Here is an 11,234-nt window from a genome sequence, read left to right as displayed (position 1 = left end):
CTTTGTTTTGCTCGTGGTGACTGTTCAGCAGTGCAAATACTCTATCTACATCCTTCAAGTAATTAGTCCAGTCCACCAGACTAAGTCTATAGTTCCGTCTGTATTCATAGATGCTTTCGTTCACACCGTACAAATCTTCCAGGCCTTGCCAGTTGACGTCTGCCGGGAGACTAGGCAGATTAACCTTCCCATCCATCCCATAACTGTCCTCTGTGAAAAGAGAGACGAAGGTGGGTCATTAGTGGAGAAAACATTTCCTACTTTTGGACAAGCGACTTACATCGTTTTTTACAGCGCAAATCAATTTGAAATATTTTCCCCCAGCAATTTGTTTTCAAGGAGTGGCCTTAGGTTACAAATGTGATCAAACAGTAACAAAAAGTTGGAAAGAGGATCAAATGAGTGAAAACTATGATTAGGCACAGTTGGTGTCAGTTAGGGGGCTCACGTTTTATTCCTGGCTCTACGCAAGTCAACTCTGTAACCAGGAAGTCACGTGAGTGAGTCTGAGTCTTGGTCCAGCATCTGTCCAATGTGGGAATCGATGTGTGATAAAACCTTTACTACTTATGCGGTTGCTTGGTGAGTGATGGATATGAAAGTATTTTAATGTAATAGGCAATGCTTAGTGAGATTTTTATTTTATATTCCCTGGTATGCAGTATAAAAACAAACAAATGCTTGAATCTGTTTCTTTGACTGTTTTTTTTTTTTGCCCTACAAGTTCTTTGCCATCGCTAAGTCAATCTTTCAGTGGTTTTCACAGTATGCAAAGCATGCACCAGCTTCTCTCTCTGATATTTCTAAATCACCAAGATGATTATACTTGTGCAGAAAATATCTCTTCTCTAGTTGCACCCAAGTGCCGTCTCGAAGAGATGGCCTCGATTAATGCAGTAAACTACCCCAAAAGTAATATAGATCGGTAGGAAGAATAAGTAAAACTATACAAAACTCACACTCTCAATTTCGCTAGAAGATAAAAAATTATATAATCTTCAAGTCACCTGTAAGTAAAAAAAAAAGTTAACATCAAATCCTGGCAGAGCCGTAGTTCACAGTTTGGGCACAAGCCCTAGGAAAACAGTATGGATAAGAAAGAGAAGAAGGAAGTGAGGGTGGAAATAAGAACTGATTTGCAACCATCGCTAAAAAGAACGTCAGCCTGAAGCATAAAATGCTGCAGAGTCCCGGGAAATCGCGGTGGTGACAATGAGGAGGGGACCTCAGCGTGCGTGAATCAAAGTGGCTGTCCTCGCATGGCACTGCCTCAGGGGGAAAAAGATACAAAAGAAGCGAGGTGCACCCTTTGGAAACTGGGTGAGAAGAGAAAAAGTAAGTGAAAGGGGGTCAATTTTAGGTCCTGCAAGAAAAATAGAAAAACGAAAACTTGGGGACATACAATCTCTCCCACTCCCACCCCTAAATAATAAGATAAAAAAAGAAAAACGTAGTATACTTGGTTACATCGACAGAATCTCTTCATCTAGGAATCTTGTGAACGCTTCAAATCCACGAAATGAATAAGGCAGCCTGAATTTACACCAAATTATTATAAAATAAAATGGAAAATAAGAAATCTATCATCTTATGAAAATGCCCCCTGCCAAAGTATACCATAAAGTGAAAAAAGTCACGACACAGCACTACCAAGTAAATTAAATCAAGCATCTGAAGATGTGAAAACCATCTTAAATCAGACATAACTGTGTGAGCCAAGGATCTTACGTCTAGCCAAGCTCTCCTTCAGATATCAAGGCTATAGAAAAACAGTTTTCAAAATGTAAGAATGCAGGGAATACTGTACACATTAGCTCTTCTCAAACAGTCTTCCGGAAGACGAGCTGCACTGGACCGAGAACTCACTGGGGGATTTCAGAAGGAATGGTGGCGAGCATCTAATATACTTACCAGATCTAGGAGTGAAACAAAGGTGGGGGGAGGGTAAACACGTACTATCCATTTTATATGACAAAGTGGAAATAATGCAGCTAAAGATGGAGAGAAAGATAGAAAAGCTGAAAGAGAATAAGTTCATTGAGAGTAGAGCTCAGGTAGTCATTGAGAGTCAAAGAACACCACTGAAAACTGACCACTGAGATAATGAAAGATTAAATAAGAAGCAGGGACATTAAAAATGTGTAAGTTCGAAGGCAACCAAGAGCACAAAAATAAACCCTACTAAGTTCCAAAGGGAAAAATAAAGAGCAACCAGCTTTATAAAGAAGAAGTTATCGATAGACGATAGAATGAGAAAGACAGAGGAACATAATAATAGGAGATACTCGATCCAAGACAGGTCAAACGGATTAAAAACAAGTAAGAATTTACAAACAGCAATCAAGTTTTAATGATGGAGGAAAACCCTCTTTACAATAGCAACAAAGAAGATAAAACACTTTTATGAATAAACGTAACAAGGAATGTGCAACGCCTATACAAAAATACTTTTAAAAGCTCCTGAAACACCCAGAAGTATACAAAGCAAGTGATACGAAGTGGAAAAATATTCTTTGTTCTTGGAGAGAAGACTCAGCATCATAAAGTTATCAATTCTTCCCAATAATCCTTTCAAAGACCAGATAGAAAAATGGGCAGAAGACATACCCAGATAATCTATGAAAATAAGTAAAATGGCCTTTAAACTTTCAAAAACACGTTCAATTTTACCCATGAGAAGAGCCATACAAATTAAAACCATACCGATAGACCCTTTCCTTCTCATTCAATTGGAAAAAAATTTTAAAAGCTTGACAGCTGTTGAAAGCAGACACTCATACGCCGATGACGAGAATGCAAAATGATAACCTGTATGGAGGGCAATTTGGCAATATTTAATACATCCATTCATGCATCTACCTGTTGACTCAGCAATCCCACAGCTAGGAATTTCCTCTGAAGATATCCTCAACAATATAAAATATATTTGCACAGAGGTCTTGATTGCAGCACTCTTTGTAGGTGCAAAATACGAGAGTGACAGAAATGCCCGTACATAAGAGAGTGGTTGACTAAGCTATGGTACATCCACACAGTGGAATACTACGAAGTCGTCAAAAGAGAGTGAAGAAATCTCTATGAACTGACAGGATCTATTTTAAAGTAAAAATCATGTTTTAAGTGAAAAAGAAACCAAGCGCAATACGGCACATACGGTATGCTGCCTTTTGCGTAAAAAAGTAAGAGAAGTAAAATATATACCATCTGCGTATTGCTGCAACAAAAAACAACGGGAATAAAGCGTAAAGCGGACGCCGGTGAGAACGGTTATCTCCAGTGCGTGGGTGGGGAGGGGCTGTGGGAAGAAGTAACATTTCCCCGCACGAGAGCTGGAGCCGGAATCTGTGCCTAATCTGACCCACAGAACTGTTCTAACTCTATATGTGACCCAGTCTGGTCAACCCAAACCCTCCTGCCTTCTTTTTGAAGTTTTGGCTCTTAGAATTATGTTAATGCTTTACATACCACCCTCCCCCCACCTCAAAAAAATTAAATGAATAATGGCGAGGAAAAACAGAACCTAAAATGGATGGATTACAAACAGAAATCAACCAACCTTGCTCTATTTCGAATGAATAACAAAACCATAATGAAGCGGGGAGGTGGTGGCACAGACCCCAGGTCTGTCCTGGTTTCTGCCAGTCCTCATGCCACAGAACGAGGCCCCTTCCCGGGGCCATGCTGAAGTTCTTTGTTCAGAGAGGAAAGGCGTGACTCGGTTTGTTCAGAAAAGTAAATTTTCAGAATAAACGTAGATGATTTCAAGTTACAGGTAATTCTCACCCAACCCCAGAAACAAAGATTGTGAAACTACTAAGGGAGATTCAAAAACCCGCACAGGTCTCACGCCGAGTCACCTTTCTTTCTGGATGACATAGATTTATGTTTAAGGACATGGCCACATATTTATGTCATGCGATATTCTACATGGTGACCTGGTGATCTCATGTGCCTGGAGTTTTGATGCTTCTTGGAGCCACGTTACAATCAACAAGAGCAACCGGTGTCACAAGAAGCAGAAAGGACAGTTTCCGCACAGACTGACTTGTACCAATTGTCTCAACCTGTCCATTCTTTTTTCTCCATATGGGCTGCGCCCCAGCCTCACGGAACAACATCCGGTTTCCTGAAAGCACCGGGCTCTCTCCCTCCTCAGAGCTACTGTATTTATTTCCAAGGTGAAAGATTTATGCGATTCGAAGAGAAATCAGAGTACGTCGTATTGATTTCGAGACTGTGCTTCTGTGCCTCATCACCCTGGTCAGCTCTCAGTCTTCGAGATGCACCCTGAGCATCATTCCTCTGCTCCCCGTTCTCTGGCTTCCTCAGCGCTCTGTGAGCCCCTTATTCCCACGCCCATCTGTATGATTTGGGGGATCTGTGCTCAACAGCAGACTTTGAATCTCACCTGGCTGGGTGTCTACAATTTCAAAGAGCAAGGAATAGTTCAGCCAGAAATTCATAAAATGTCGCAGCTTTGTTGATCAGTGCTCACTGGAAGGGCATTTCGATGAATATGGCTACTCTCCTCCCAAGGTTCAGTCCTGAGGGCACCGATTTGATTTTCGGAAGTGAGAGCCGGAACAGAGCGTCTGCACTGCTACATGAATCCTTTTTCCTAACCCTTCTGTGTTTCTGTTCTCTGTGCATGTTTTTCTAATGGCACAGACGGGGTTTCCGATATTTGGGACCAAATCCGTGTGTGTTCTGGGTGATTTTCATGCTGCTTGAAACACAACCTGTTTTAGGTTGAAACGTATTTGATTTGGGTTTTGAATTTTCAATCAAACACCAGTCGTAGAAGGACATACATTGTGGGCTTATGCTAATCAATTTTCAGGTATTCGCTCGTGTCATTCTGACGTATTATTACATTCTGACGTGTATTACTATCGTCTTCCCACAGATGAGAAAGTTAAGTCATAAAAAGGTTAGCTAACTTGTCCAAGAGAAACAGTATCGTGTGGAGGTTAAAAGCACGTGCTAGAACCAGACGCCCCGATTTCGACTACCTGCTCCGCCATTTATCAGCTATGTACTCTCGGGAAGGTTACGCAACGCAGTCACCTTCTGACTCAATTTTCTCATCTGTAAATTGGGAATAATAACAGTACAGACCTCACAAAGTTGTTTCGAAGATTAAATGACTTAATATACGGGAAGTGCTTAGGAGAGGGCTGGAAGTAATGGGACCACGTTAGCAAATGGTCCCCAAACCGGGAAGCGATGAGCAAAGGACTGGTGTTTAATCTGTCCTTGTAACTCTTTGTGGCCTCATCTCATCAACCCAAATCCTCTCGTATTATTCCTCCAAGTTCCACACTCCCGAATATCTCCCTATTACCTTCAGGTGGTGTGAAGAACATCTTACTCCGCCAGTTGGCCTGGCTTGTCCACTGGATTTCAGTGCCTGCTTGTTCCTCCACGGCAGCAAAGTGCACAACCTCAGGCCATGGCATTGGCGTGGACCTGTCCCCTGACAACTCAGACACTAACCTCCTGCGTCCCCTTAGGAGGCGAACCTCACCTCCCGCCCCTAGAACCCCTGAACCTGGCCTTGACTCATCTCCTGCTCAAGCACCTTAAACAGACACGTGCAGCTCTGCTAGCCAGCAGCTCACACATAAAAGGAGGCCGGGGATGTGAGAGAGGACAGAGAAGCAGGGGGCGCTTCGTGAGAGTGACACAGAGCACGGAAGTGACCTCGAGAGGCTCCAACAGTGCAGATGATGGGTTTGTGTGCTGACCTCTGGGTCACCCATGAGTGACGATGAAGATGGTGGTGCTGGTGATGAATGTCCCTTTTTGTGCTTCTTATAAAATATGCTAACATTCTTTGGAATAGTAACTTAACTTCCTCTCCCCTTTCAGATGCTTTCCCCTTCGTGAAAATGTTTTTGCATCCCACGTTATGCCTTAGTAATACAACCTGTCGGAACAGGGGTTTAATACATGCTAGACTCTGTTCTCAGATTTTCACTAGCTGAAAGGCTGGGATTTGAACCCAAGGCAGTCTGGCTCCAGTGTCTGCTCTAACTACAGTCTTAATACAGCCTCTAATACACAGCTTAGTCACCCACTTCCATCTGTAAGGCACAGACTGTTGCTACAGGGGCACATGAGTCAAAGAAGCAAAAATTGGACAGAAGCATGGTTGCCGAGGGTGGAGCGCAGTGTGTGTGAGCCTGCAGGGCGCGGAATAGGAACCAGCCCTGCCAGCGTCAGGCTGCCAAGGACTGACTGTCCACGCCATGGCTACTGGACACACACCATGCCTGCCAGGAGCTCTGCTGGACATCACAGGGCGGTGGTATCAGCTTTCGTGTGCAGTGGAAAAAAGAAACGCCCCATCAACCTGTCTTCACGACACTGTTTTGCAACACAGAAATTATTGCTTTCAACTCAAGCCAAAAGTTATTTCCTGAGTCACCACTTTCTGAACTGCGTCCTGACTCTGAGCTGTCCTCACTGAAACAATGACCACTGTGTGTGAGCAAAGCATTTCGACAGCCCCCACCGACAGCAAAAACTAAACACATGAATAAATAATGAAGTTGCATAGGGAACGGACTTGCTTGTAGAAGACCTTAAAAAACAAGTCTAAGGTTTAATTTTTCGAAAATCCACAAAATCAAAGGCATTTTAAAAATGCTTGTTTAGTCAATGAGATAAATTTTCTAAAACACGATTTTTAAATTTCAAAATTTTCAGGGTTGCTTATCTTTTTTCTCAGTCTTTTGTGATGAAATGCCATAATTAAAATGCATTTAAACTACTTTTCTAAAAATAAAACCCCAAATCTTAAAGAACCAAGGCTTCTGAATCCCCCCCGAGCAGTGCCACTGGGAGGGACGTGCGTGACAGGCAAACGCTCTCTCAGGGACCCTGCTGCACGATTTCCCGCCTGCACCTTGGACAGCGAGTCGAGAGACAGCTTGCCTCATGGATTCTGGGAAGGCGGCATCTGAAAATGCCAGTCGTTTTGAGTTACAGGGTGTCTTAAATCTGTCCTTTGGTGAGGAATTTATAGGAGAGGGGGAAAAAAAGCAACCGGTAACACTATTTCGCCCTGCACCCACGTTTTCAATGGTCAAATGACCAGAGAGGGGATTCTGCCAACAACTCAAACAACGCATTTGGCCCCATTTCGTGGTGGTGGCAGGGTCCAGGAGAGGGGCAGGTGGCCCAGATGCTCGCTGTAGTTCAGTGACACGTTCTTCATCTTCAGTCTGTCCAGGGATGACTCGATGGAGGAGAATTCTGACTCGGCCCTGACCGGGCCTACGTCTTAAATAACCTATTAATATCCTTTTGCCTCTCTCATGTCAGAAGTAAAAGAAGGCCAGACCGAAATCCCTTAGCTCTAAAATTGAGTGCATCATACAATAGCTATAAAGTCAATATTTAGTGTTAGGTCCGTTTACAATGCCACGCTTTGGAAATATTTTAATGTGCCCCCTGGGAACCAGTGCTGATGGATGGGGTATTACCTCGTCAGCCCATATCCCGGGTGAGGCCAGCTTAAGAGTGGGTTCTTCTGCTCTGTCTTACGTGTGCTAGGGGGTGACGCAGGGCCGGTGTGGGGGCGGACCGAGGAAAGGAGAAACGGAAGAGGAGGGGAAAGAAGAGATAGAAACGGTTATCGAGTAGCCTCAGAAGGCCAGCTTTCTTTGTTTACATCTTCCCCACCCTCTTTCCTATTGTTTAGCTCGGGGTCAGACCCATGACTGAGCCGCCCTCTAAAGGGAGGAGTCAGAGACCCCGGCTCCCTAGACTGGAGAGATGGCAGTGGGCAGACGAGGAGCCCCGAAATGTCCACATTTTTTCGTTTCTCTGAGACCATATGAGTAGGAATGGCACCAGTTAAGTCCACGTTCCTTTGATGGAATTTCTTTTTTCTCCCAAGCAGATTCATGAAGTAGGGTGCTGACACACTGCACCCCAGTTTCTCCTTAGTGAGGTGGTAAGGACAGCCCTCTCCCTCTCTTGCCCCTCATGGCACATTTCCAAGAAAACCACCTGATGTCTATGCTTGGAGTGGAAAGCTAGCAAGGGCTGACGATGCCGGGTGACCAAGTGACATTGGCCACCAGGCATTTGGGTCCCGCCTCTAGAGCACGGTGAGGTAGGAGGGACGGGTAAGGGTTGGAGAGGGTAAGATAACTGGGTTGAGGCCTGTTCAGAAAGGTTTTGTGTGCCAGGCTCTGTCATCTCCCTGCTGTGCCGAGACCTTTTGCCCGCCTTACTCCTGACGCCCGGTCCCCAACCCCAGCATCTTCTCTGCAATCGCCACCACCCCGCAGAGCCTTCTGAATCATATCGCTACAGCTCTTCACCACCAAAGCCAACTAAGGACTGGTAACAAGGAAGCGCCTGCGGTGTCCTCCAACTTCAGCTTTAAAACACACTCTTAAAAATCCCATGACTCCTTTCGTGCCTTTGTCGTTATATTTCATGAAAATCTCTAGTTTCCACGAAGCCTCGCCGCCAAGTCAAGGAACGTCATTCTCCCGCCCTCTTCCCAGGGCTCCCCAAGGTCTTTCTGGTCTTCCACCCTTCCCATCATTCCATGCTGAAAAGCATCATTCGACAAGCAAACAAGCATGGGGGCGAGGAAATGCCCTGAGACATCTCGTTGTGACAGTGAGTCGATTTAGAAGCAAAATGACAGGTCGGGAGCCAAGGACACGAGACGGTGGAGAGCGCTGTTAGAACATGCATGCACCCCGGCTAAGCTCTGTGCAACACGGTAAGAAACAGAAATTAGTCGAAATGGCTGGATCATGCAATTATTGGGAAAGGAGCTGCCAGCGAAGAATAAAAAAGTGTGAATACCTGTGTAGATCATAGCTTCCTCCATCTTTATTTCCTGATATAGGAAAATAACAGAGTAATTTATGTTAGCTTTAGGACTCATAAAACCGTTCGCTATGAAGTGTAGTGTTTCATGCACAACATCCAAATCCTAGAAAGGAACATATTGTGTTGAATACAGACAGTGCTGAAGTCCGACAGAGCTTTTCTATTAGACAGGTTCAAAATGAAGATTGAAAGCTATAAATAAAAAGGTTTAAGATAAAACATATCGGAGTTCACACGAGAAAGGAGGAGAACCCATTTAAAAGCAGTAAGTAAGGAAGTCCTTCCCCACGTCTGTGGAAGTCTCAGTAAAAGTTAAATTCTGGTTATTTTTAGACAAAACACTTGAAGAAAAGGGCCGATAATCATCTCCCTCTGGAGTTGTCTGGAAAGTGGAGAGAGCCACACGAAGCATATCAGCAATAACTGGCTCCCCCTGGTGTGTCATTTCGCCGTAGAGAGACTCTATCAGGTTTCACCAAGTAGAGTTATGTCATCACCGACGAGAGTGCTACGTTCTTTGGGGGAGAAATACCTGGGTGTAATATTTCCAGTGCCTCTAATAGTTGGATTAGTTTCCAGGCCTTTTTTTTTTTTCTTTTTGTAAGATTTGAGGAAAAGGGCAACAGATAAGCAGGATATTTGAAAAGATTGGAGTGGGGTCAGCGACCGAAAGACCTAGTTTGCGAGCGAGGGCTGGACTCTTCCCGCTGGCGGCTAATTTCGCTAAGGCGCTGACTGAGAAGGGTTGACTGACAGCTGATATGAGACCTCTCACACAGGATTTATAATGTCTTATGGGACTTTGTCACAGCTCGAAAGCCTTCAGGACCCTAAAATGGTAGAAATGACAGGTGATGAAGAGGATCATTTTAGGATGCTCCCCACCCCCATCCCTTCAAAGTCACATGACTCAGGGAGCTGCTGAGTTTTATGGCTGGCAATGCTGGCCCTGTGCAGGACCCAGAGAGACACAGGCTGTTAAGGACTCTGAGAAAAGTCAGCTGTATAACAGAGGGTTTCTGCAAACTGCTCCCCACTGTCTGTGAGTCCAGCTCGTTACCCTTTGGGGGTTGGCGTGCTGCGCCGATGTCAATGGCCTTGGCCTAGTTCAACTCTTTCTCCTTCTATGGACAGCCGGTATTTACATTTCTATAAGAATTATAAGAAAATAAGTATTCTCATTAACTAGGAAAGAGCTGGGGCGGACACTGCAAAGGGCTGCATCCCCATGAGCCGAAGGAGAAACAAGTTACTTTAACACTTCAGACCAGGGAGAGAACATCTGGTGGGTTCCATACGGGCCCGCTTACGTTTTCAGATCCCAAGACGACGATGGCTCAAATATCTCAAGTTTCACATGGGAAATGCTGGCAAAAGAAATTAATTCACTGTGTCATGAGCGGGGGTCCAAACGGGGGAGCTCCAAACTGTGATAAGTAAAAAATGGGACCTTAAGCGTTTCTGTGCAAATTCTCTTAAAAAGAATACGATATCCTGGTTTACCTAGAGTATGTCTTATGACTGTTGACAGCAATGACAAATAAATCCCCAACACTGTTGTCCCATCTTCCGATGGTTGCTTCTATCAGGAATTGAGGTTTGACAGACTAGACCTGTGGGAGAGTCTGTAATGAAACCCTCACCAAACCTTTTGGCGCGTTACATTTTTCATTAATATACTCAGAACGAAATTTAGAGAAGTTATGTTTGGCATTGCCTGGAAAGCTTTCCCTCGAATTATCCCAAACTGTATGCTTCTATGCATATAAACATTTCAAAGGTAGAAAGCTTGACAAACACAAAAGAATGTTCCCTTGACAAACACAAAAGTTTTTCCCTTACCCACTTCGAGGCCCTTAGGTCTGGGGTTGCACTGCCTATGCCCTTGGCAGCTTCTCAGCTCCATCAGCTGGACGTGCAGCTGATTCAGAACTCCTCGCTCCACCGTGTGCACTGTGTTGGTGAGCTGTGGATCGAGAGGCCGGGATGACATTGTTAAGCTCGTGTGCTGGTTATTCTATTCTCGGTAACCTTCAGAAATAATGGAAACATAGTGACTTACCTGGTAAGGATCTGTATTCATATCGAAATACTCCAAGAAGCCCGTGGCGAACTCGCAGAAGAGAAAATTGTGCGTCTCGTTAACCGTACGCAGACACCAGTAGGTGTTATTGTTAGAGCTGGTGCAAGCACAGAAAGACCCCACTGTAGGTCAAGAAGAAAAACAAACTGAACAGAATGAACACAACGGAGGCGGGCCAGCCACTCCAGCGTGTCCTTGTCTTTACACTGCAAGACTCGCATTTTCTTTTTTTGTAAGTACGTGTGTGGGCGTGTTAAAAAGAACTGTTTTCTTCCCTCTCTACACAAAG

At 44.5% G+C, this 11,234-nt stretch overlaps 1 protein-coding gene across 1 annotated transcript in view; it reads right to left on the bottom strand.

Moving 5' to 3' along the window:
- The window catches only part of SULF1 (sulfatase 1), a 121,239-nt gene continuing 110,005 nt past the window's right edge, over positions 1-11,234 (bottom strand). Inside the window, exons 19-23 of the mRNA XM_006924018.3 lie at positions 10,925-11,067; positions 10,705-10,828; positions 8,836-8,869; positions 7,491-7,556; positions 1-210 (exon numbers count right to left, since the gene is read on the bottom strand). Coding sequence (XP_006924080.1) covers positions 180-210; positions 7,491-7,556; positions 8,836-8,869; positions 10,705-10,828; positions 10,925-11,067 — 398 coding nt within the window. The 3' untranslated portion in view covers positions 1-179. The remainder of the gene's footprint in view (positions 211-7,490; positions 7,557-8,835; positions 8,870-10,704; positions 10,829-10,924; positions 11,068-11,234) is intronic.

Source organism: Pteropus alecto, unplaced genomic scaffold (assembly GCF_000325575.1).
Source record: "Pteropus alecto unplaced genomic scaffold, ASM32557v1 scaffold87, whole genome shotgun sequence".
Lineage (NCBI taxonomy): Eukaryota > Metazoa > Chordata > Mammalia > Chiroptera > Pteropodidae > Pteropus > Pteropus alecto.
This window is presented reverse-complemented; position numbering and strand designations above follow the sequence as displayed.